Source organism: Caretta caretta, chromosome 16, assembly GCF_965140235.1.
Source record: "Caretta caretta isolate rCarCar2 chromosome 16, rCarCar1.hap1, whole genome shotgun sequence".
Lineage (NCBI taxonomy): Eukaryota > Metazoa > Chordata > Testudines > Cheloniidae > Caretta > Caretta caretta.
This window is the reverse complement of record NC_134221.1, coordinates 23,415,200-23,443,103: the sequence shown is the minus strand read 5'-3', so window position 1 is coordinate 23,443,103 and position 27,904 is coordinate 23,415,200. Positions and strand designations below refer to the sequence as shown.

The 27,904-nt window shown below is 39.1% G+C and overlaps 1 protein-coding gene across 3 annotated transcripts in view; it reads right to left on the bottom strand.

Annotated features, from left to right (window-relative positions):
* Positions 1-27,904, bottom strand: part of NEK6 (NIMA related kinase 6) — a 112,142-nt gene that overhangs the window by 30,660 nt on the left and 53,578 nt on the right. For 2 of the 3 annotated variants that reach the window (XM_048822457.2, XM_075120381.1), the window contains 5 exons: positions 22,498-22,641; positions 20,902-20,964; positions 10,545-10,655; positions 4,186-4,294; positions 1,176-1,283 (listed from right to left, as the gene is read on the bottom strand). In XM_048822457.2, the coding sequence (XP_048678414.1) occupies positions 1,176-1,283; positions 4,186-4,294; positions 10,545-10,655; positions 20,902-20,964; positions 22,498-22,641 (535 nt within the window). The remainder of the gene's footprint in view (positions 1-1,175; positions 1,284-4,185; positions 4,295-10,544; positions 10,656-20,901; positions 20,965-22,497; positions 22,642-27,904) is intronic. The other variant, XM_048822458.2, reaches the window with a different exon arrangement.

The following is a 27,904-nucleotide window of genomic DNA, read 5'->3' as shown; positions in this document are numbered from 1 at the left end:
ACCAGCCCATGTGGGGATCAGGAGCGTACAGAAAACCTCCCTAATAAACAAACTTTGTTCATAAAATGAATTTTAGGCTGATGAAAGGTGCCAGATTGACAGCCCTGGAGACAGAATGTATATTTATTTCCTAAGAGATACAAAAGAACTGCCATTGCCACACTGAAGTCTTCTACTTTGCTCTCCTCTACCATTGCCTGACCACTAGACTGTCACAGTGCTGTTAAAATCTGTCCAGTAGATGTATCAAATTAGATACCACACACCCTACCTCCCCATTGCAGGGGATGAAGGCTTACAGTGATGTCATTCCTAAAAACAGAAAGGTCAAAAGTATTTCTGCAGATGCCACTAAGAGTATTATGAAACAAACCACCACACAAGGACAGTGGATGATGTTGAAAGACGTATAATTGCATAGCAGAAAACTTCAAAGCCTTACTGCACTATTTTTAACCAGCTTATTATGAAAGCAAGTCACCTTTAAACCACGCTGCTGTTGAGCAGGTTCACGGGAAGCATTTAGAAAACACACACCTTCACCTGAAACTCAGCTCAGGTCTAAGAGCTTTATGTTGCTCTGAGATGTTATGGTGGTTGTTTGAGAAAACATCCTTGTTTGGAACTGGTGAACTGAAGGGCTTCTCTGAAAATGTGCTTTTACACACTTCCCATTCTCAGAGAGCAATTGCAATGTCATCTTGGAGGGAGTGAGCTGATCAACATTACCAAAAGAAGGTGGTGGTGCAACCGTGGATATCAGTGCAGAAAAGAAATGAAGGAAAGGGAGAAGGTATCTTGGATCTTATTGTTTATTAATCCTCTAAATACATCACACTGCATCACACACTCAGATGTGCTATTTAGATAAAGAAAGATGCCTACGACAACCTAGTCACATATTAGAAACCATTATACTTACCACGGTGAACAATGCTGCAGAAAAAAATGTCAGGGAGAGTTTTAACTAAAAAAACTATTTAAAATTTGCATAAAGAAACTCTCTCTCTCACTATATATATAAAAACAGCACTTAAAACTTGTATCACAGAAAACATGTCAGAGGTACCCACTGAACCAACCTTTGTCACATTAAGAGGACAGATATCACTTTGTTTGAACGTCACAGTTATACATTGTGTAAGTGTGTTTAGTAGCTAGAAATGCCATCTTACCTAAGGAATGTGCTGCAGTGGTTTTAGAACTAAAAAAGCGGCCTAATCCAAGATCTCCCAGCTTCACCACTCCTGTGGCTGTTATAAACACATTGGCTGGTTTTATGTCTGCAAGAAGGGACAAGGAGAAGGTCAAAGCCACAAAAGGTTATCTGTTGTAATACTGCAATAGAAACATAGCCTAGAGCCTTTTCTGCACAAAAGAGAGACTCAATCAGAACCATGTTTCTGCACAGCTTTGATAGGCTGAATCTTCCAAGACTTCAAGTTGCATAAAAAAAACAAAAACAGAATATACTTCTCAGTGCAGCAGAAATATTAGCAATGGAAAAGTTGTCAGAAAACAGCATAACAAAAGAGGTAACCTCTCTCACTCATGGAAATCAAAGAAATATTTAAGTCCAGCTTCCCTTTGGAAATGTCACATTTTCACAGAGAACTATTTATTATGGTTGACTTTCCCCTTATATCAAAGGTTGATTTACATGTCCTAAACTGATCCATATTTTGTGAATGGGACAGTGATTTACATAGAAGTTCCATATTTTCTGTATCAAGCTTAAGATGCAAATTTGCAAACTGTATGTTAGCAACGTTTGTTCTATTGGAAGGCTGGTCTTGTGCTTAAGTTTGGGGGGGGGGAAGCGCTAGGGAAGTTGGATTTTATTGTCAGTTCTGACTTCTGTCAGAAATGGCCACTCAAGGGCCCAACAAAATTGGTTGCTTAATAGAGGGAAGGCCCTCCTAATGAAGGTGGAGCCATATTACACTCAGTACATTTTGAGGATACGAGAGGGAAGTCACCTAATTAGGATGAGCTTGTACATGGTTCATTCTGCCACGCACTCCCTTTGATTATCAATTTGCTCACTGAATATCAGTCCCCTGGTAAGTAACAAATGTGTTTGTAAGATACATTAACGTGATTTTGTGTGTCTTTCACATTGAAATGAACTGCAATGGGTTGGAACTAGCTTGTGAATAGAACATGCAGTTACAAGCATGCAGGGAACATGCCAAGCAAGGGTTCACTTCAGTAGCCTAACTTAATAATTTTCTCATTTTTAAAAATGGCTGATTGTTTAAATGTTGGTTAATAGATTTTTAAGGCCAGAAGGAATCATTATGATAATTTAATCTGGCCTCCTGCACGACACAGGCCATAGGATTTCCATACATATAATTCCTGCTTCAAGTCCAACAGCTGTGGTAAACAAGAGCATATCTTTTAGAAAAACATCTAATCTTGATTTTAAAAGTTTGAGTAACGGAGTGGTCTTTCCATTCTAAACACTGCATATCTACATCACTATATATGGATCCGGATATGAGACTGATCCAGAGCCAACCTGGCGCTCTTTCTATTGACTCCAACAGGGTTCGGCTCATGCATTAGCACATTGACCCCTGCTGAGACTCTCATACAACGAAACAAATGTCATAATCTGAATGCAGAATGTTTCCACCACATGGATCACGTTGTCTTCAACATCCGAACATCTTATAAAGTAAAAATAACGCAAGCCCCCTGCAATGCCTCATACCTTACATTGAATCAGAAATGGCTTCCAGGGCTAGGACAAGAAGATGTAACACTCTCCCTGTAGAGTTTTGTATGAGGCAACTATTTTGGGGAAACTCAAAGAAATCATAAGCCAACAGTGCATTAGCACAATGCATTTTTAATCAGAAAATGTCTGACGAGTGACTGTTCAAGTCCAACATTTGAGGCAAAGATCATTCTAAACTGGAACAGCAGGTTCTAATCAAAGAGAGGGTAGGGGGATTGGAATTTTTTTTAAGTTTTTTTTTTTTAAAAGGATGTCTCAGACAGCTTCCCCCCATCTCCCTTACAAAAAAAGAGTGCACAATTTAGTTTTACAAGTCTAATAACGTAAAAGCAAAGCAGGAAAGCGCTGAATTGCCTTCACTTCACTCAGACCCTTCCCTCATCTTTGCAATGAAAATGAACAACTGCAAAAAGTCAATGTGGGAAGAGGGAAAGGCCCTCTTCAGAAAAGCAACTAAAAACTTGGACGATAATGTAATTAGCCCTCCCAGCAGAGTATGCATCTCACTCACAAAGCAGAGCTCTCACTCTGCCCAACACATCCTGCCCAAGAGGACACCACAGGGGGCTTTATATAAAATATTTTGTCAGCTTATAAGACAGTCAAAGTAAGTGAAGCTCAGTTTCCCCAAGCTAAACCCCAAGTCATGGTATGCACTAGTGAATCCTCTTTCCCCCTGAATTATAGTAGACTGTATATATGACAGACTACTATTATTTATTGTAGTCTAAATCAGGCATACCTGGAAGGCTGCAAGAGGCGACTACGTAGGAGCGGAATTCTAGTTCTCTCTTTGCTGGCGAATTGAGTGAGGCACTCGCCACTTGTAAAGGGAACGGAATTAATGAGCAGCAGAGATTGGTATTTGCTCCTTTGTGGTGCATTTGCACTTCCTGGGTCAAGTCCTTCACAAAACATTTCATTTGTACTATAAGGGGGAAAGTAATTTTTGGATAGAGCCCAAAGTGACGAAAAGTTCTAAGACAAGAGCTAGAAAAAATTAATGAACATTGAGAATGGGATAAAAAAAGTCTGGAACATATTTATATTAATATTCCCAAATCCGCATATGAGACAGAAAAACTCCTCTAAACTCTCTCTATGGTCGAACTAAATATAATTAAGACTATTTCTTAGCGTTCGCTGCATCCACTAGTCTCAGCATTTTACTTCTGACACGTTTGTAATGGCAGATTTGACACTTCTAGTTAGTATCAGTGTATGGAATAGAAAGCAGCTCATCTTCATAATACTATACTCACTTTGGACTGAATCTTCTAACAATGAGGCAAAAGACAAGGAGAAATCCATCTCGCAAGCACCAGTCTATCTCTAAACATGCATTGGCTGAACATCAGCATAATTGTTTTTGAATGTGGGCGCTTACTAATTGGAACATTATATTATTATTCAGTGAAAAGAGACTGAATTAATGTTACCTCTGTGCATCACCCTGCGGGAGTGCATGTGTTCGACTGCACTGCATAACTGCACAAAATATTTCCACACCGTCCTTTCCGGGATTAACCGTTTCTGCTTTTTAAAATACTGTGGAAGGAAATAAGATCAGTGAAGAAGCAACATATCTGTCTCACTGCTGGACTCATGTTAGTCAACTGTCGACTGCTCATGTCCACCAGATCAACGGTGGCATGGCTCATCTTCTGATTAGCATTTAACTCCTTCTCTGTGTATGTAAACTTCAATGCAATTCACTAATTAACAACCATTATGAAAAATATGCTTAAATAGGTTTGACATTTTTGAATGGACACCAATTATAATTAGCATTAATCTCCTTAATTACCTTGCAAAACATATTTAATGCCTCAAAACAACAAATGTCTGGAGTATTTTGCCTTAAGTAACAAAGGATTTTTTTTAAAAACCAACATCTTGTAGATGTTCATCGTTAATGTACAGTCTATTAACAAAGAAAATCAATGTCTCCATATTCTTCCCCCAGTCTCCCAAAACTACCATGGAATCAACTGGGTATCCCCAATTCCGATGTAATAATATATCCCTAAGAGTTCACACATAGACATACCCCTTGGGAAAGCCAAACTGTCTCAAAAATAAAAACAGACTACAGGGGAAGCAAAAATTGAGACTGTAAGCTCTTCGGGACAAAGACTGCCCTCTCACAGTTTTGTATAGCACATAGTACAATGGAGTCCCAATCCTTTGGGCCTCTGAGCATTGTCAGAACACACACAAATTAATCATAATCATCACCACCACCACATATCACAGCCATAAACTGTCTATACTTATCTGGAGTAGTTTTACGTGCTATTCCCCAAGATGTAAATAAAGCCAGGCACTAAGTTATTGCCAGTATAATCCAGGGCAGACACTGCTGGAATAGCTTCTCTAACCATGCACCTCACCCTCTAAATCTCTTCTCAAAACTCACTTCTTTCAGTTACCTTTCCATTGCTGGCCAGCACTTGACTCTCTTTAGTGACCCTCACTCCAGACACTAAACCAATTCTTTGTGTATATATTTACATACACAGAACCAATAAGATGCATATAAACCTTAGTTGTTTAATGTTTATTACTGTCATCCTTTGCCATGTAAGGTATAATTTAGAATATAGTGATCTCCTCTGGACAGGCACCTGTGATTTTTTGGATAAGGTGTTGTGCACCCGTATGATGCTCTACCATTATATTTGTTTTATACCATAAAATTAAGATTTTTAGTGAAAATTCTTAGGAGGAGGAATAAAGGTGCTAGATTGGTTGAAAGATGCCCATCTTGTATTTGTCCCTCCTGATACAGACAGCTGGTGCCTGTTGTGACATTCAGCATTTTATATGAAAGTTATCTGAATCAAATAATTGCAAAAATTCATCTTGCAGATCAACTGCGAAAGGGTGCAACTGTGCAATTCGTCAAAAGGCAAACCTGACAGCTTGCAGCAGTTTGAAATCAAAACCTAAGAGTGGAGTGCAGCAGAACTGCAGAGGATGATGGATAAAGTATTATTTACACCATAATATTAGCTTAATTCTCATTAAAGTATTTAAGTGAAGATATGTTAGACCACAAGTGGTAATTTTCTAAATGTCATGTCCAATAAGATTTGCCTGACATTTACCAGAAAGCCAAAATTCTCCAGTGGGTTATACAGCAACACTCTGTTACATCAACTTTATAACAGCTCATAAATAATGCAGGCGACAGGGACATGACAAAGACAGTCCCTGTTTTTATCACTCTCACACCTTCAGAGTGTTGTTATTGCTGTTCCTACCGCCTCCCTGAAGCACAAGACTAACATACGTCTAAACAGAGGGGGGTGGGGGGAGAGAGAGGAAGGGGGATCAAACAACTTTATCCATTAATATTTGGATTCTATTTAAGCACTACAAAATTCAGGTCCTTTTGTTTCAGTACGGGGACCTGGTTCAGTAGAATATTCTGGCCTGAGGAATTTCTCAACAAGATCACTAAGCAGAGCTGGTTCTAGCTTTTTGCTCGAGTGGTGTTTGCTATCCCATGAAAGAGACAACCAGAGTTCTTCAGCTAGTCTACGATGGTGCAGGCTGGTAATCATGATGATCCTAATGCCACCTACACTATCATGCAAATAGACTCTTCCATTTTTCATCCTTGTTTGTATTTAATTTTTTAAACATTTTAGAATTTTGATGTATGAAAAAATTATCTATAGGTTTGTCACATATGAAAATACACTATTTGTATGATGCAGGAGATGGGGGGTGGGAATCAATACCACTTTCCTTTTACAATTATTTTGGGAAACAGGCAAGTCCATAAAGTATTTACTAGTTACAGCATCACAGTCTTGTCCAAGTTATCAAGCTAAGGGCAGCTCTGCATTACTGCTTAAATTGATGTAACTTACGTCACCCGAAGGTGTGAAAAAGACTCCCCCTTGAGCAACGCAAGTCAAAGCGACCTAAGCGTCTCCTGTCGGCAGAGTGTGTCTCCACCAGACACACTACAGCGGTGCAGCTGAACCGGGGCACATGTGCTGATGTAGCGCTTCTAGGGCAGACCTGCCCTGAGAATCACCCAAATTAATTTTTAGAGAAAGACACTCAACAGGAAGTAAAAATATGAAAAGCTGAAATTATCAATCCTGAATGGTACATTTGTGTTTATCACATTTGTGAAAAGTTCATTTAAGCCAGAACCTAGACATGACAAAAATGTGAAATTTCTTCATCAGATACAGGAATACTTTAAAATTGTGTAAGCACTACTTTTTTCAGCTAAGCAAACTCTACTCAAAGATTTACACAGCAGCATGACAGGTTTCAGAGGAGCAGCCGTGTTAGTCTGTATTCGCAAAAAGAAAAGGAGGACTTGTGGCACCTTAGAGACTAACCAATTTATTTGAGCATAAGCTTTCGTGAGCTACAGCTCACTTCATCGGATGCATTCAGTGGAAAATACAGTGGGGAGATTTATATACACAGAGAACATGAAAAAATGGGTGTTATCATACACGCTGTAAGGAGAGTGATCACTTAAGATGAGCTATTACCAGCGGGGGGGGAGGAGGGAAGAAAACCTTTTGTAGTCCCCAAAAGATCTACAAAAGGTCCCCCCTCAACTAACCTTCCTTCCCCCTCCCCTCCTGCTGGTAATAGCTCATCTTAAGTGATCACCCTCCTTACAGCGTGTATGATAACACCCATTTTTTCATGTTGTGTGTGTATATAAATCTCCTCACTGTATTTTCCACTGAATGCATCCGATTAAGTGAGCTGTAGCTCACGAAAGCTAATGCTCAAATAAATTGGTTAGTCTCTAAGGTGCCACAAGTACTCCTTTTCTTTTTGCGAATACAGACTAACACGGCTGCTATTCCGATACCCCCCAACACTTGCTTTCAGAATGGTTCTTTTCTTTCCTCAGATCTTCAAATGCAAGTACTGAAAAGCCTCTGATAAACCTTGATGTTTTCTGGGGTCTCTTGGGAGAAGGAGCAACATGCAGTAAACAGCAACAATGGCAATGTTAAAAGTATATGCAAGATGACACAATAATCATGAGCTCCCCTCAAGGGCCTGACTTCCTCCCTGCTCTCTGTAGGTTAGCATATTCAGGAAGTAATATCTCCCTTAGCACAGGTCATTGCATGAAGCCGTCTTCAGCATTAGAGATACACTAGCATTACCATCCACATATACTTTTTTGAGTCACCATCAGCGAATTCAGGTTTATGGATGTTAACAGCATTAACTGTTTGTGGATAAAAGCAATGGCTGAAAACTTTAGGCAGTCCTCCCAAAACTTTCTACCATAGGTCTATTTCCAGCTCCCACTCCCCCTGATGAAGCAAATTCCTTCTCTGAAATGGAGAATGGATGACACTGTAAATTTAGCCACTAACTATGGGCTAAATGGCTAACTTGTTTGACAGCCTTTGGCCTGGTGCCTTGTAGCTGAGCTGACAGAGAAAACAAATCTGTTAATCAGGTATTTTAGCTGTGACAACAAGGAGGAGGTGAACTCTCCGAAATGTTCATTTATGATAATTACAGAATAATGATGGCAAAAACAGGTAAAAATATGGACAGAAGGTTAAGAGTGCTAACAAACATGATATACCACATCTGTTCTCACAGGGGATGTATGTCTAAAGATTAACATGTCAAAGAAAATACAAAAGCAGGTGATAACAGCTTAACTAAAGCTGGTTCCAACAATACAAGTATTCCTAAGAGCAACATCAGAGAAGAGAAAGCACTTAAAAGATTTTCTCAATCCTAAATCCCTTGTTGTGAAGAAAAGTCAATATACTTTTTGAAATGTCTTCAATGTAGCAGACAGGCTACCTGGCTAGTTACCCTACAATAATTAAACGTGCCTATCAATCACAGACTGGATAAACTAGCCTTGCAAAATTATACATACCCACTTGCTGTAAGTGAATACTTTTTTTGACAAAACATTTGTTCTTTTTTCATTATCTATCCTCACGGTGAAAGGTAGGTTTTGTGAATGGGCTAGTAAATTTTTAAGCAAGTTTTCCAAGGCTTGCATGTCCTAGGGCAGCCTTCAGGTCCATGCTGATGTTGCTTAGAATTAGAATGGATGAGGAAATAGATCTACAAGGCTACAGTGTAGAGAACCCCAGTTCAGGTAGGGCATTCAAGACTCCTAAATTCCCAGGGGAGAGGGCAAGCCCACCTTCCTTCATAAAACAACTATGGAAACAATGATCAGAGAGAGGCAGCTGAGGAAGGGGAAAAGGCGCAAAAGCTCAACACACTGAAGAAAAGAACATGAAAAAAGCAGAGACAGACAGTTAAAGAGAGCTGATTTGAGAGAGGTGAAAAAAGAAACCTTAAGAATATTCAAGTTCATGGGACTAGAATAAACTATAACAAGAATGCAGAAAAGAGCAAACCAGCACTAATGGAGGAGTAAGATTCGTAGTCTAATGAAATTCTTGCAAGTTCAAAACATACTTGTGCCTTCCCCAGTAGGGCACCAATACAATAAAATACAGATGGGGAGAGGAGGAGAAATGCAGGATAAGACAGGCTGGGAGATTCTATCAGTCAGAAGAAGCCAAAGGTTATAGACATCTTTCTTCTGAAAATGTTTATCAGAAAGATCACAAGGGGTGACAGTAAGTGCAGGGCAAACTTCAGACACACTGGAATAATCTATATATTTTTAACCAGTTTTTATAGTCCATTTTTAACCAGTTTTTATAGTCCATGCTCTAATTAAAAGCCCAAGACAATAATGGTGTAAACATGGTAAATGGCTGATGAACTAATATGTTAGATTCCTGTGAAAAACTGGGTGGGGTGATGGTACTCTGTATAAAACTTCCAAGTAGGAAGCCTTTAGGGAAATGTGTCTAATCCCAAAAGGAATTTCCCCTTTTAATCTTTTTTTCCCCCTTGCCAAACACACCAGGTTCACCTCTCCTCCTCCCCTTTCTTTTTGTATGTACACAAAGGTAGAGAGAGAAGCAAGGCTACATCAAATATGCTAGCTTTGCATTTTGTTCCACAGCCAGTAAAGGCTGGTAATAATTCTGGTGTGTTCCAAGAGTAAATTCTGAAGACATGGGCTAGACTCAGAGAAAGCACTATCTCCCATGCTCACAAGTTACACAAAATAAAGGGAAGGAAGGCTCTAGTAATACTGCAGACTGGAAGGACGTGTATCCTGACTTGCTTGCCTTTTTGTGTGTGTGTGTGTATGTCCGTTCTCCATAATAAATCTCTGAAGTTACATTAGCTAGAATAAAAATTACAAACATCAGTCCTCATGCTCTTAATTTAAAAAACAAAAAAGCACGAGAACTGTCCGGATCCCATTCCCCCTTTCTTTTTTGTTGTATTTTCATTTTACTTATTTAAGGAATTATCAAATGAACAAACCACGTTACAAGTTTCCATAAGATTTTCAGGCTTAAAATGGTTCCTCACATTTTTTAATCAGAACTGGAAATCACTTTTACTTATTCTCTAAAATTCTAGTGAACATCCATTCCAACACCACTCATTCACAATGCATTTTTTTAAAACTTTTAAAAACGTTTTTCTATATTTCCTTGTATTATGTCACTTTGTAGGGTTTATTCTTTGGTTTGTTTATGTTTTCAATTAGGAAACAGTTCTGGTTTAAGAGCTGGTTGAAATCTTCATTGAAAGGACCTCCTGCATGCAAGCAAGCAAGAGGGGAATCAGGTCCCAAAGTTTCTAGTATAGATCTGCTTGTATCGGTCCCCTGAACTTCCCGAATAAATGTGACACCCCTATTTTGCCTCAAGAATTGGTGTGTCCTTACCTTAATCATCTGAGAGAGATCACCTGCATCTGCCAGTTCTAGGACAATGTTCAGTTCATTGTCTTCGATAAAAGAATCCAAATACTTAATGATATTGGGGTGGTTCAGTTGCTGCAGAGAGGGAGAGAGCGCGCAAAGTGAATGTACAGTACACGAAAGGTGCTTCAGTAATAGCGACCCAAAGCAGACTGCCCATCAGTGTTCATTCCTGTAACTGCTCCGCAGCAGCGTCCTTAACAAAAGACAAGGCTATGGCATTTGCTGCGTGTCCTTATACAAACAAGGGTGTGTGCGGAAACACAATTCAGATTATCTCTCACGTGTACCAGACGAATAAGAAAACCAAGCAGTCTTTTGCAAAGAGCAATTAGTTCCATAGTTGAAGTCAAATGGTCTTTTCTGTTGCAGGTTCAGATAATCAGGGTTTAACATCATGATCTTGGGAGAAACTTGGTCTGAACTACTATTAGAGGGACTTAAAAAAAAAAAAAATTAATATCAAGCCCCACCACACTACTAAGATGTTTGTTATAGTAGAGCTTCAAGTCCCCATTCAGGATCCGTGTACCATCTTGCTAGGTGCTTTACAAACATACAAGCAGACATTGTCCTTGCCACCAAAAAATACAAAGGACCGGGGAAGGTCTACAACAGGGGTAGTCAATAGCGGACCACAGGCCAAATCTGGACCGCCAGACATTTCTGAACGGACCCCAAAATCTTTTTATTGGCTTATCATCATTGGCTTTTTAATTATTATTTTCTCTGGAGTCTTGACCTTGACCAAGAAATTTGGACCTTGCCAAAAAATAATTGACTACCCCTGGACTACAACATACAGATTACATACTGCTTGTTAGTTCTAGCTTTTTCTTTTAAAGCTGTATTTATGGTTAAATCTTGATTAATTTAAAAAACACAATTTGAACAATGCCTTTATCAGGTGTATATTTTTGCATTTAATCCTAGCTTTTTTCTGTTGATTTATAATTAACACTAGAATATGAAAAATCTTGCCTTTTTCTAATGTGTTATATTTAACCATACCCATCTCTTCTTCTATCTGTTAAAAATATTTTTAATCCTTGCCTATTATTTTAGTGTATTTAACCCATAGCCTTATTTTAAAAATTTTAACCCTTACCATTTTCAAAATATATTCAATCCTAGTCTTTTCATTTACTTACAAATTATTTTTACGTTTATGCTTTAGTAACCCTCACCATTTTAAAAAGTAAAAAGAAAAGGAGTACTTGTGGCACCTTAGAGACTAACCAATTTATTTGAGCATGAGCTTTCGTGAGCTGAGCTGTAGCTCACGAAAGCTCATGCTCAAATAAATTGGTTAGTCTCTAAGGTGCCACAAGTCCTCCTTTTCTTTTTGCGAATACAGACTAACACGGCTGTTACTCTGAAACCTGTCATTTTAAAAGTATATATCTAATCCCAGTTTTATCTATTAATATTAAAAACATTAAGTCTTGCCCTTTATTTAATTTAACCCTAGGCTTTTACTATGTTTGTATTTACTCAGAGCCTTTTCTATTTAATAACTATTTTTACATTTATTTTTTTAATGTACAGATCTTTTTCAGAAGAGAGAGTAAAACAACTGCAGATTTAAACAATTATAATTTAGTTCATGGAGGGCGAAAAAAGCAACTTGGATCTCATTTCAGACCTTTTTGCCTGTACTGGATATTGAATAAACCCAGTGAAATATCAGTTTTGCCACAATTGAAGGTTTGCTATGATCACTACAGATGAAGGTACCGAACCTACCAACACTTGCGCAGGTGCCCACCTTTACCCATGTGAGTGCTCCCACTGTCTGGAATGATGCCAACTGCCATCATCATCATTTTGGGTTAAATGTGTGGCTAGACGGAGCTACTACGTGAACTGCTTGTCCCGTAGCATTAATATGTTCACTGCCACCACTGTGTTCCTCAGAAAGTGCAGCACAGGAGAAAGTGGACTTCTTCAGAAATCATTTCTGCCCTACACGTTTTACAAAAATCTGCATCTTCTGGGATGCAAAGACGGAATCAGTATCAGAAAAGCTGTCTGAAATTCTTGCATACTTGACACGGAAGATCATTATGTAGACAATTCTGCAGGAGAAGCTCCTAACTAACAAAATACTGAATCAAAAGTAGCTCTTCAACAGAAGGAAAGATTACAAACTCTGAAAAGCCAAGTGTGGACTGGAAATGTGTGGATTCTAGGCTTTCCAAACAATTTTGATACTGTACCCTAAGTTATGGGAAAACATCTCCAAAAAACTTTTTGAGAGCAGATACCTGAGATGCATCCATCTATGATGAAAGAAATACAGAATCCCAATGTATGCATCTGGAAATATAGGAAACATCATTATAGTTTCTGTCTGATCCTAAAGGAAGTAGGTGACACTGCTTCCAAAAGACAACAAAATCTAGTTTCCACGTGACCCCAGTCCTATTAATCAGGCCCAGCATAAGGAAGCCACCATATTGTTCCATGCACAGTATTATTCATGAGGAAGTATATATTACCTGAGACACTGATTCTGCTGAGTTTCATCTGGAAATTATTCTTTAAATACAGTTAATCCTGCCCTTAGCATGGGGGGGCTAGACTAGATGGCTTCCAGAGGTCCCTTCCAGCCCTACATTTATATGATTCCACACCTATTCTAAACATCTTGAATTCCACTTGCCTGTATTCCATTTCTATTGCAGGGCAACAATGAATTTCAGGGGTATTCCCATCATTTGCCACCTTATGGTAGACAAGCTCACCATCTATTCTGTATAGTTGTGTGCTTTGGCTTTTTTGTTTGTTGTATTATAATTGTTAATCCAGATTTTACTTATTTAAATAGCTTTTGTTTTTTATCAAGTGCAGCATGAGAGGACTTGAACGCTAATATATAATATTTTTCTCTTGTTTTCTGATCTTGTTATGCATTATTCCCAGGACTAAACTAAGATATAAAACATATTAAAACACAAATTTTAATATTTTAATGTCTGATTCTCCTAACAAAACTGACAACTGTAATTACGTGGAACATACTGTATGTATCTTGTTTTCTGTAGTCTCTCTTTGCCTCTTTCTGAATTGCATTTCTCTATTTGTAAGTCTAAAGTCAATAAAAATAAATTTAAAAAATAAAAAATGGGCATTTCATCTAGCAGACAGTAGTGACTCCTGTGTATCTATTTCACGGGTAACTGAGCCGACAGAAACACTGTTATAAGCCACCATGTTAATCACTCTGCTCTGTATGCACATTAGGCGATAGATTCTCTTTTGCAATGCCTGGACACTAACTCACATTAGTGTTAATAGGATTCATGTGTAGGCATCAAGAGAAGAATATTCCCACAAGGCTGAATTTAAAAAAAAAAAATTCAAAATAGTCAAGACATTGCAACTGAATATTTTTAAAAACGTCTTCCTTCACGTGTGCTGATCCACTGCCCTTCCAACTGAAGAGGGTCAGATGTTCCCTGCGGACATTGCTCTCCACCCAATACTGGAGTTGGGTGCATCCGCCGCAGGCTTCCCAGGATCTGCCAGGCTTGCCTGTGAACTTGCCTCCCAGTAGTGTCTGATGGCTCAGCAAGCTTAGCACATGAACTCTCCCCAAGCAACCCATGTCTTAGTCTTTTGATTCATACCTTAAAACTTTTTATATGTTGAGATTAACTTCTACTTTTGTGGGTGGGTCTCCCATGATTCCCCTTTTAACCTCTGTTACTAGCAGCAGGAGCTGAATACCAATCCCTCTAGAGTCTGTTAAAGCTGTTCCCACAGAGCTAACTGGAAAAGTTCCCTACTCCACCACCCAGCATCTCAGACCAGCCCACCCACCAACATATGGAGATTATATAGAGGGATTTGTTTTAAAAAAAAATTCTTGACACTTTAGTCCACACATCTCTGAAGCCCACCACCCCAGAACATCCAGTGAAGTCAGACTGATTTTATAAGAGACTTGACTGAAGCTGAGATCCTGCCCCTCTCTCCACCCCCGCGTAGCCCTCACACTTGTGCATGCTCGTGGCAGGGAAGCAATGCAGGAGGTTACCTGAAATTTCTAATCTTTTGACAGAAGGAAACTGCATAACCTTAATTCTCACAAATCTTTAAACACACAAAACAGCACAAAATGCCCTAGCTTGGGTTATTGACATTTTCTTATTTTTTTAATGCAACCTAAACGTTTGATGGCAGTTAATGCCTGATGTGTATGCACAGCAATGCTGTCAGCAAGAGGCATGCAGAAGAGCAAGTCATCTCCAAACGAGTGAGCAGGTTGGCTCCCTGCTGCTGATTACAGCCATATTACTGAGCTGTTTTACCTCTCTCTTTTTACTAAGCTGGTTTTTGATGGGGTATTCTATTTTTTGCAGCTCCAGTGAAGTTTTTATTACTTCCCAAATGCAAAAGTTTTTCCAATTAATCTACTAAGCACAAAACAACATTTATTTCAGTATCGATACAGGAATTTTTGATCAAAAGAAAGCAGAGGCAAAGAATCATTTTGACACAGATTCATTACAGCAAGCCTGTCCAATTCCTTCAACAACAAAAAATGTATGGAGTCTAACTTGGTATATTAAAAAATTGGGTAAATTGTTTTAATTTGTAGTTTACACATAAATTATTCTAGATACTGGAGTGAGGCAGAAACTTAGTGTACAACAGTAGATATCATGGGACAAAATTCACAAATATAAGTATCCAGACTGGTTACTTGGCTAGGCTCCAGATAAAACATTACAGTTAGACATTTATTGTGTATCAATAGACCCACAAGTAGTACACTGACTTGAATTGGACTTTACACATGTTTAAGTAGTTTACTGAATCCGTTACCCTTAGAAACTTTAAAAACTTTTTATTTAAGGTAAAAGAAACAATTGCCTCTCTCAAAACTAATAGAATACTTAAAGGACAGAATTTATTCAATTTTACATAATATTGTTATGTTAGGAGCTGGGGTGTTCACATGGATATTGTATGTTAAGTTACTCATTTAAAAAATAGCATTGACTTTGCTGAAATATATTGCACATTAATCTAATGAAAACAATTATATTCAGTTTTTGTTAAAAAAATGGAAAAACGTTTAAAAGAAAAAATTCCAGGGAAATTCTCCATGCCATGCCAAGGGAGATCACATGTCTTCTGCAACACAAACTGGAGTCATGCTGCTAAAACCTTACTCTTCTCTCAGAACATGCGCTCGCTCTGCCTAATGCCTTACGTGTAGAAACGTCCACTGCACCATCCTCAAATTGTACTGCAAAGTACGGTAGACCTATGCCAAGTTTTGAAATGTGAAGTACAACTTTTCCTAAGAACCACCTCTGTAAAATGGCCTTTAGTTATTTATACGTAGCTGTAAGAACAGCCAGCATGGGAGCTATCAATTAACAAGAGATGAGTTGCAAATACTGATTTGACAAGTTATTAGCTTTACAGCACTGAGTGAAGTGCATTCCAGTTGCTGACACTGACAGACGTACTGAAGCTGGCCTCTTAAAATCCTCCCTAGTCTCTAAACAAAGCCTTGAACAACTCTGCCTCACAGCCTTTTGGGAATAGAACTTGCCTCTGCATCAGATTATCAAAAAATGCTGACCTGTACAATGTCATTAAAAACTGCTTCTCAAGTTGACATTTAGAACTTGGATTACTCTTAGTTGTGATTTGTTCAATTTCTCAGAAGCTGACTTATATACATCATGGGTAAAATCCGTCATATTTTGTTTGATCTTTCATTTGAAAACTAATATACATTTGAAAGAAGTGCCCTATCGGCAGTATCAACTAATATATCCCTTGTGCATTTGCAATACAATATGATTTATTGAACTGACTTTTTAAACCATACTTTGAACTCCAGCTTATTTGATGGGGCTATGTAAGTGTTCAACCAGCAACGACTGTTCACAGCACGATTATTCTTTACTGCATTTTTCAACCAGGACTTTATATTGTCAAGACAGGAGAGAGACTTATGAGAGTAATGATTAAAACTCCCCAATTCATAGTCGTTTTATGTAGCAAATAACTAAAAAACACAACTCAAAGTATGTTGTCATGGGGCAATAAATAAGGATCAAAATGCAAAAACCTTGGGAGACTACAGCATCTCCTGAAAAGGAAAAGGAAAAAAGAATTTAAAAAGAAGTTCCCTGCATTACTAAGGCTGTGGTTTTTAAAATGAAAGAATTTTAAGTTTCTTATTTGTCACCACTTATGCAATTTGTATATGTCCTGCATTTCATTCAGATAGGAGAGTGATCATCAAATATCCACCTTCACTCTTTTCTAGGCAGTTTCACTTCCTGTTTCTTATACACAAATACAATGCTGAAATGCTTGAATTGCAAACGTTGAAGGAGAATGGATGATGTTAAAGAACAAAAAAAATAGGTTTAATTTGAAATACTTATAATACTTTTCAAAAATACATTCATGGAGCCCTATTAGTACATTTGTACATAAGCAGGGTATACCTACTCAGTGTTCCTACAAGTTTCAATGTAAAATGGACAGAAAAATCAATTCAGATACAAAATATCAATTGGACTAGATTCATTTCCAACCTCAAAGAGGCACAGATTTTGTTGATTTATTTTTTGAGTAAAACATTTTTAAAAAATCTACTGCTACATTTTGGGCTTAAGTGAGCAGGCAACCCCTCTACAACAGAGATTTCAACCCACTGATTTTCATCAGAAAAATCTCATTCCTAGCTGGCTTAGAGCGAGCAAAAGACACAGATTAATTTATCCTGGCAGGATTACTCAGAATTCAAAAATACTGAAGCTAAAATTTAGCATTATCCTTAAAAAAAAATCCAGAAAAATGATTCAGTTAAAATTTTCCATAAAGATAAGTGACATGTTAGCATAAGTTATTATAAATTCCAAGCTAAAATGGCTTTTTCTTCATAAAAGTATATATCTTGAGTAATGTGTGCATCTGTGGAATATTAGCTGGTAATATTTTCAAATAAATCAATTCAATTTAAAGAAACAAAATACAAACGAGTAATGAATCTAGTCTACTTGTATAACCGGAGCCAACTTGCTACTGGGATGAAGTTCCAGCTATGGAAAAAGAATCAGACTAAGTCTCTGTGGCCTTGGATTTACAAAAGTGGTATATTTGCTGCTCTTTGGAAGATAGCAGTCACATTTTTTCAGGACACACCATGACTTGCTTGATCTTGAACCAGTAAAGCTCCCCAACTTAAACATATCAGCTAAGTTACAGCCTGATCCAACTCCCATTGATCTCAAAGGGATTTGGATCAGGCCCTCAATTCTGACAGTTGAGGCTATGTGTAGCAAGAGATACTTGGGAGAACAAGAAGAGTCAGAGCTAAGAATGGAGGAAATTATGTATGTATATTTATTTTTCAAAAAGCAGTACAATGGATGGGAAAGTGCTAATTATCCCAACATATCATACCATCTCTTACTGCTCTTTTCACAACCCAGACAGTACAGTATTCACAGCTTGACATCTGGCTCCTTGGTGAGTTCTACACAGGAAGATTTGGAGTTGCCTCTGGTCATCTCATATGGGTAGGATGATAATTAACCATCTATGATCCCTTGTCATCTCGGATATTTAATTTTGATAAATTTGCACATACTGTCCTGAATAAGTCCAGTGCAAACATATGACAGTGCCCCACAACTAAACAATCCTTGTATAAGATTCCACAACTAAATTGCCAGGATCCAAAAGTCTCTTGGTGAATAGTAAGTTCGGCATTATTTTCTTTTTCATTACAAACTCTTTAACAGCTAGACTAACCGCACATGTAAACAGCTTTGCTATAATTCTAACTATATGTCCATAACATGTATGCCACAGGCTGACCAGACTTTCACCTACAGTAGTAACATGATATCGGATATTCATCAGAGGAAGAGCTAATTCCTATTGCTACACTAACATTCCATTTTGCAGCTGTAAAGAGAGATGCAATAAGATGGCTTCCAGTTGGATAAACTCTTGTGTGAATTCCAGCTGTTACCACCATGAAGCGAATGAGGGATGTTCTCCTCAAGCAAACACTTTGTGTATACACAAACTCACACCGACAGCTGTTATCATGGAGCAGGTCCTCAAAGAATCAATCCTGAAGCACTTACATGAGAGGAAAGTGATCAGGAACAGCCAGCATGGATTCACCAAGGGAAGGTCATGCCTGACTAATCTAATCGCCTTCTATGATGAGATTACTGGTTCTGTGGATGAAGGGAAAGCAGTGGATGTATTGTTTCTTGACTTTAGCAAAGCTTTTGACACGGTCTCCCACAGTATTCTTGTCAGCAAGTTAAAGAAGTATGGGCTGGATGAATGCACTATAAGGTGGGTGGAAAGTTGGCTAGATTGTCGGGCTCAACAGGTAGTGATCAATGGCTCCATGTTTAGTTGGCAGCCGGTGTCAAGCGGAGTGCCCCAGGGGTTGGTCCTGGGGCCAGTTTTGTTCAATATCTTCATAAATGATCTGGAGGATGGTGTGGATTGCACTCTCAGCAAATTTGCGGATGATACTAAACTGGGAGGAGTGGTAGATACGCTGGAGGGGAGGGATAGGATACAGAGGGACCTAGACAAATTGGAGGATTGGGCCAAAAGAAATCTGATGAGGTTCAATAAGGATAAGTGCAGGGTCCTGCACTTAGGACGGAAGAACCCAATGCACAGCTACAGACTAGGGACCGAATGGCTAGGCAGCAGTTCTGCGGAAAAGGACCTAGGGGTGACAGTGGACGAGAAGCTGGATATGAGTCAGCAGTGTGCCCTTGTTGCCAAGAAGGCCAATGGCATTTTGGGATGTATAAGTAGGGGCACAGCGAGCAGATCAAGGGACGTGATCGTACCCCTCTATTCGACATTGGTGAGGCCTCATCTGGAGTACTGTGTCCAGTTTTGGGCCCCACACTACAAGAAGGATGTGGATAAATTGGAGAGAGTCCAGCGAAGGGCAACAAAAATGATTAGGGGTCTGGAACACATGACTTATGAGGAGAGGCTGAGGGAACTGGGATTGTTTAGTCTGCAGAAGAGAAGAATGAGGGGGGATTTGATAGCTGCTTTCAACTACCTGAGAGGTGGTTCCAGAGAGGATGGTTCTAGACTATTCTCAGTGGTAGAAGAGGACAGGACAAGGAGTAAGGGTCTCAAGTTGCAGTGGGGGAGGTTTAGGTTGGATATTAGGAAAAACTTTTTCACTAGGAGGGTGGTGAAACACTGGAATGCGTTACCTAGGGAGGTAGTAGAATCTCCTTCCTTAGAAGTTTTTAAGGTCAGGCTTGACAAAGCCCTGGCTGGGATGATTTAATTGGGGATCAGTCCTGCTTTGAGCAGGGGGTTGGACTAGATGACCTCCTGAGGTCCCTTCCAACCCTCATATTCTATGATTCTATCCATCCCTGCCTGCCCTGCTACCTTTGGAAAGATAGACCCTTGTACTCTAATTAAACTATGAAACTCATCCTTGTCATGAAAGAACAGCAACAACAGTATGATCCAATTGCAGAAGCCGAAGCGGTTTTTTTCTTACCAGAGGTTACATGCAAAGTCTATTGAATGTAAACTACTTGATTAATGAACCACTACCCAATGTCGGGAGTGCCCACAGGGACAAGTTGCACTGATACTCTCCTGCCACCAATTTCCAAACTTTATTTTGTTCATCACCTACTGGCAGAGCCTGTCTCTTTGTGCCAAAATAGCATGCAGTGTCTGTGGCATATTTAAACTTGTTCTGTCCTCTATTACTGTAGAGAAAAAGATGGATGCGTGTACTGTGGAAACATCATCAGCACATCAACACTGATGTGTACATCGTCAGCACTTAAATAACCCCAGTTCACACATGACATGTGGACTCAAATACATAGAAATGCACATGCCCTCTGGCCAAAACCTGGCCAGCAGGTGATGCATAATCACTTTGAAGAAAAAATACCTCCCAGCCAATGCACCTGCCTTGCTGTGTGCAAGATCTGTGGAGGAGAAAAGAGATACTTGTACATAAGGCAAAAAGGATCAGAATGGATACCCTAGAGCTTTAAAGGTTAGAAAACTAAAAAGAACCAAGAGGTGGGCCAAAAGGCATGTATTGCACAAAACTGCTATGGAAAATAGTTAGATAAAACACCCTGCAACCAAAGAGGGGTCCACTGCAAAATTCCAGACAGGAATTGTAAATATATGTCATCTAACTTGATTTGTCACCCAAGACAAATAGTAATCTGCCTGTATGGATATAAAACAAAATATTCTCGAACGGGAAAAAGTAAAAATAAGCCTCTGTAGAAATTCTTACCTTCAAAAGGTCAATTTCTTTAATGCAATCCTGTCTGGCCTTGGCATCCATCATTTCGAATATCTTCCACATAAGACAAAAGTGAAATATTAAAAAAAAAGGCAAGAAAGCAGATAAGCTCTACTGATTTTAAAACAGCATTGGTGTTCTTGCTCTTCCTTAACTTAATGAATGTAAGTGTCCTATTGCAGTCACCAGACTTGCATGTGGTTGACATATTCTTTGTTTTAAAACCACTACGAAGCAGCAAAATTAACATTAGCACCTTTTGGCAACATGCTAAATGGTGGGGAAAATGAGATTTTAGTTTGTAGATGTTTTGCCTATTTGGTGACCTTAAAAAAACAGTTACTTAATTTAACACAGTTTTCACATTATGCATGAAATATTTTATATATATATTTCTATTCTCTCTTTAAACAATTCAAAGTTGTTTTTCTTTTCACAGATTCCCCTCCATTAATTAAGAGTAATTAGTATTAATATTCATTCTCTAATAATCAGAGAGCAAGTCACTGGTAATAGGAATTTAAAAGATACGTTGAAGGATTAAAGGCAAATTTCTTCAAGAAAAACACTGTTCTAAACACTGTATGGTATTTTAATCCAAGTTTGTAGTATATTTGTGTGACGCATCTTCGGAATTTTGTTTTACACAAATATAACTAATTATAGTAGAAAGTAAAATAATTTCTTTTTATTTAATTGCGTTCCACCAATGAAAGTCTGGCCACTGAATATCTTTGTTCATCATATCAGCTGCTCCTCTACTTCTAAATACTAAGGACTCAGATGAGAAGAGCAGTGAGCCAGCGTTTCCATCTCTAACTTTATGTCCTCAACCATCTGTCCCTTTTCAGTCATCCGGCCTTTCATCACACTCAATATTCTCGTATGATAGCCCATGTCAAGAAGCCAGAGTCTTAATTTTATGGCTATGCTCATTAAAACCTTTGTTTTTATACATATCAATCAAAAACGAAATGACCATATTCTAACAAAAAATAAAGGAAAATTAATAGTAGTATGAAATGACAATCCTTTTTACACTGGTGATATTGGAAGTGTCTAGCCATTCCTAGATGAAATGGTTACAAGGGATCAAGATTAGGCGGCACAAACACATTAACTCAAATCTGGTCAAGATGGAAGCTGGATTTGTCTGCCCTATATGGAATACCTGAAGAAGGCAATTAGGAGGAGGAAGCAGAGAGTCAGGGCTTCGGTTCTACTCCCAGTTTATACCACTGACTCACTGTGTGACTAATTAAATCAGTTAACCTCTGTCTTCATGTATCCATCTGTAAAATGGGTATGATAGTACTCACATACCTCAAATAGGCCTTATTCTTCTTAATTAGTGTTTATGAAATTGAACCTTTTAAAGGGGTTGCTCTATATGGGAGCCAAAATAACTAATGTTTATGAAGGCAATTAAGTAAAAAAGGACTTCTAAAACAGCTTTCTGCTCCTCTGGTGAGAGAATTCTCAAGGAGAAGCTAGGACTTCACCTGTAACATCTGTGCAAAGTAAGCAGACATCTCAGAAATCTTCCTTTTACCTGCAATACAATAAACTACAATTTTAAACGCTCACCTGAACTTTCTTTAATGCCACGGTTTTTCTGTCCAGAAGGCAAGTTGCTTTGTAGACTTCACTGAATTGCCCACGGCCAATCTTTTTCTCTATCTGAAAATCTGCCAAGGTGCAGCGATATGGGTATGACGTCAAATGCCTCTGCTTTTTCAAAAGAAATAAAAACAGCCACTGAACTAGACAAATCTGACAAAAACATGAGCATGTATTTCTCCATCCCTCTTGTTTTCTCACTCACAGATAGCACTTTCTATGGCTTGATAATTGCACCTAAGCACTCTACGTGGGAGCATGAAAAGCCAGCAGGCCAAAAAAAACCCTCTACTTTATGGAAATAGGCTGAATTTCTCTCTTCGATCACGACTTCCCCTTTCTGCTTCAGATCACTTACAGTTCAAACCACCTTGCAGAGTACCGAACAGTGAATATTCAGTGTGGCTGAAAAAAACCCAGCACAGATCCATAATGTTCCACAAAATGTATCCGTTTACAAAAATAAACTGTTCATGGAATCAAATGGATCGACTACATGTTAACGCAAACAGATCCCCCAAATAGTTCATAAGATTGTTTTACAGGTCCAATGGGCATAAGGAACATACACTTTCAGATGAAATTAAATAAAACCGGTCAACTTATCTAATACTTCATTTGAGCATGCAAGAATTTAAATTTTTCTGTAGTAACTGCAGCAACAAAATTTGCATTCCATAACACAGGCAAACATTTTCACTTCTTATGCATTTCTGTGTATTACCCATTTAAAAATATTACCCATAGAAAACCCAAACATAAATCTGAGCACATTAGTTAACACTGATTATTACAGAACAATTGCACAGAAAGAAGCAAGTTTAAAACTGCAAACATGCTAATACTTTTGGTCTTATTTCTGATGTGCAAAGAACTGAACCTTAATCTATGGACACACATTTATCTGTCAATATATTCATTTTTCGTCTAATTCCATTGATGTTTCTAGTGCATCTAGTTTAGTTAGTTAAAATAAGGAAAAAAGGAAATAAAGAGTGTGCTGGTCTCCTGTGTAAATAACTAATTAGGCCCAAACTGCTGTCTCCCCAGTTACTTGCCCTCAAATCAACTTTGCATATTATTTTCACCAGGGACAGATTGAAGCCTATTTTTGAGCAGTATCAGGTAAATATGTGGTTAGGCAGGTATATACAGTATAACAAGCATTATGTACTGCACAGACCAGGAACTACTCCCTAGAGCCATTCTGGTCTCTTCTATAATTAACATGAGTGCTAACCAATGTTTAAGAACTAAATTAATGACTAAAAGTTGCTGTGCATGCCAAGCACAGTATTTTTAACATTCAATCTCTTAAGCCATTTTTGAGTTATTGTAACAAAATAAAACAAAATTAGACCAGTCTGTAAATCAATCCTGTGTAAACTTTCATTCTTTAAATATAAATTATTTACAATTGAGGCCATAGTTGACAATCCCAGCAAAGGTGCCCAGGATTGAGCAGGATATGAAAACTACATTCTGAGGTGAGAAGCCAGTCCCACCTACTATTGCCACGGCCTAACCTCTTCTGCGGATAAAACGTATTGATCAGTCCAGTACCGCTCGCTAGCACTATGTTCAGGGCAGTATAGAATCTCTTTGGACTTTATATTTGTTGACAAGTCAGATTACACTTCCTTCTTTGCAACATCGGCAGAAATAAAAGTTACTAAAATATACAACTCAACACTAAAAAGTATTTTTAAAAATACCTTCCAGGTTTATAGCTGTTTGCTCAATTCTGAACTATAACCAAAAATAATGTAAATATCATATATTCCTCACACAAAACACTGTAAAACTCCATGTTCCTCAGCTGGAATTTTTGAGATACATGAGCTAAGAGATTGTTGAGCATTACAGTTTGTATATCAATGTCAAACCACTTTCAGGAACTACCATCACATTGACAAATACAGAACAACAACAATGGAATGCTATTCCACTGGAGCTATAGGGAAGATGAAAGGACAGGTTGTAGTAAAGACTAGGATATACAAAGTACAATTCTGTATAATAAATTCTCAATTAAAAAAATATCCAGTCCTTTCATCCTTTGTCCCCTTTTCCCCATGTCACTTTGTAGCTGACAATATGTTTTGTTGCTACACCTTCTAATACATGTCTAAACTACTTCCCCATCACAGTCGTTCCAGGGATTGCTAAATGAGCGTTAAAATCCAGGATAATTCTCAAAAGACTACACCATTTGTGAAATATACATATGGGTGGTTATGAATTCCAGCCAAGATGAAACTATCTCAATACCATAAGGTTCAGTCAAAGTCTCCTAATGCAAGTAGGCACATGGTTGTGAATTTAACTCAAGGTCATCTTCATCAACTTTCCCAGTTTAATGACAGGTTTCAGAGTAGCTGCCGTGTTAGTCTGTATTCGCAAAAAGAAAAGGAGTACTAGTGGCACCTTAGAGACTAAAAATTTATTTGAGCATAAGCTTTCGTGAGCTACAACTCACTTCATCGGATGCATCAAACTTATGCTCAAATAAATTAGTTAGTCTCTAAGGTGCCACAAGAACTCCTTTTCTTTTTCACAGTTTAAGTGCCCTAAAAGAGCAAAAACACTCATCTTCCCATAAAGTGACACTTACAGTAATTGGTTTTGAAACATCAAAGCCAAGGGTGAATTTTTCCACCCCAGAACTCCTAAAGACTCTTACCCTACTATCTGAAATTGATTTTATTACTCTGGGCTGAAGAACCACAATTAGATTTTAACTCAAGTACAATAATTTATACAAACAATTAGGTTAATTAACGACTGGCATTTAGTTAAAAAAGGTCAGTCATGTGGAAATTGGAAGCTAATTACAGGGAGTGTTTTCTTTTAACCATTATATTCTACGGCTTCATTTCTTTCCTTTCCCAAAAATCTGTACTTGTATGGAACACAGGGTGCTCTTCCACCATACTCCTCATGTGGGCTGTGATCAAAATGTTTGTTTTATTCAATAAGATGAACAGGCTTATCAAGAGTTTTGCTGTGTCATATCATGTTTACAGGTTAGGATGCACTGCTATTAAAATTATAACGATTTTACAAACAAAATTATAACAGGGCAAATTTCTCCTCTAAAGTGCTGCACTGCATATTCCACACTTGTAGGGCAATAGAACTGTCACAGATACTGTTTGGAGAAGAGAGTTTTGGCCTAAGGTTTGTCAGGTATGTACAACAATGTTTAGGCAACAGCTGCTTCAGCATCCTATGAAGTATTGTTTCATTTACTCATTATAAGTCTAAAAATGTCCTGCTAATATTAGGAGCAATTGGGAGGTTGTATAGAGTGAACTATATTAGCCAACATTCATATTCCAGAGCCATGGCAACTCTTTAAATTTACTTTCTATGGGAGCATAGTATGAGAATTCTAATTCTACTCCATAGTTACAATCAGATTCTGGGTAGATAGATTTTTCTTCTCAGGTTAGCTCAGAAGAAGAGGAGAATACACAGATTTGGCCACAAATATTTGCCCCACTTGGTTGGTAAATATCTTACTATGGAAGCTTTCCTCCTGTTCTGTCCCTACACAAATGCACCCCAATGAGGGTGGATTCATTCTGCTATTCTTTGATATACAGTCAAATTTTCGTACTAACTGAATACGCCAAGACTAATTTAAACAAGGTGTCTCACTGTTTAAACACTCAACATGTGCTTATTTAAAGAAACAATCAAAAGCTGCAATTGTAAATAAGTGCCTCCTCACAGAGCACCTACTGAGTAAGAACCGGATGTTTGTGCAAGAACTTTTATAATTAGGGGATCCGTATTTCAGAGCACCAGAATGACCAGAAGGAATTGCTGTACTACGTGGCAATGTGTGCCTACCACAGGACTCTCCTGTTCAGATGTTATCATCTCAAGGAAGTTATTTCAAGAAACATTTAAAAGAAAGATACAAGTCTAGTAAAAAAATATGGCCTTTGCTTATGTCAACAATGATATCAAGTACAGCTAGAAACATGCCTGCTGATCTGCTATTTTGGTTTCACTCCACTAAGACAACAAATGACAGCATTTCCAACCAATTATTTAAACTTACCATCCTTACAAGGCATTGGGCTATGTTTGCACAAACCCATTGTTTGAAATTTACATAGACTATGAAACTGTGATCAAAACCAAATTTGTGTTCTACTAACTTGTAAATCATCACACATGCTAATACCTAGCCATACACATGATTACTCCTGAGGGCATTCTGTGCCAAAAAATTAAAAATTCTGCACATAATATTTTAAAATTCTACAAGCTGTATTTGTCAATAAATAAATGCAGAGGCTCCAGCATGGCAGTGGGGAGCATAGGCCACTGGCTGCAAGAAGGTGGGAGATCACTGTGCAGCCTCCCCACCCTTCACCCAGGGGACACAGACTCAGTGGTGAAGCTGCACCCAACCCTGCACCCAATCCTGTCCCAGAAACACCCTGGGGCCATGCCTCTCTGGGCCAGGTGTGAGGCAAGCAGGCTGAACCAGGCAAGATCCAAGTGTGGAGGGGCTCATTGTGGCGGAATCCAGGTGTGGGGTGAGAGGATTCTGTGTGGGACAATCTGGGTGCAGGCAGCTCAGTGTGGGGATCTAGGTGTGGGGGGATCTGGATACACAGAGGCTTGTTGGGGGCGGGGGGGGGTTCCCCAGGTGCAGGGGCAATGGGATTCTGCAGGGGCTTCCAGGTGAAAGTGGCTGGGGCTCAGTGGAGTGGTGTCAGAGTCTCAGCAAGGGGGTCTGGGTGCTGGGGGAGTGGAGCTCATCAGGGTGGGAGTCTGGGTGCAGCTAATTGGTGATCAGTGGTGTGGGGGTCTGGATGTGGGGGCTCAAGGTGGTGCAGGGGTGGGGCTCATCAGGGTGGGGGTTTGAGTGCAGGGAGCTCACTGAAAGGTGGTCAGGGTGCAGGAGTGGGGGTCTGGAGGCAGGGGGCTTCAGATGAAGGGGTTGAGATTCAGTGGGGTGGGGTTCGGGTATGGAGGGGTAATGGGGGTTCTGGGTCTACAGGGTGAGGCTTGGTGGGGGTGTCTGGGTATGGGAAGTCCGGATGCACAGGAGTTGGGTGGATGAGGGAACAGCTGCCTGTACAGTGACCCCTCTCCCCGCAGCTGAGGAACAATGGGGGCAGGAAGCAGGGGAGGATGCTGGGCTTCCTGCAGCTGGGGGAGGTTTCTGGGGGTGGGTCTGACACAGCCCAAGCCACTGCTTGTAGGGGAAGAGGAAGTCCCGTCCTCTCCTCCCTCCAGCCCGGCTGGGACTAGCAGCTGATCCTGGCTCAGGGTAGGAGCCAGTGGATGGGGTGTCCCCAGCCCTGCAGTGATTTACCTCTCTGCCGGCTGCTCTGGGTGCCTGAAACAA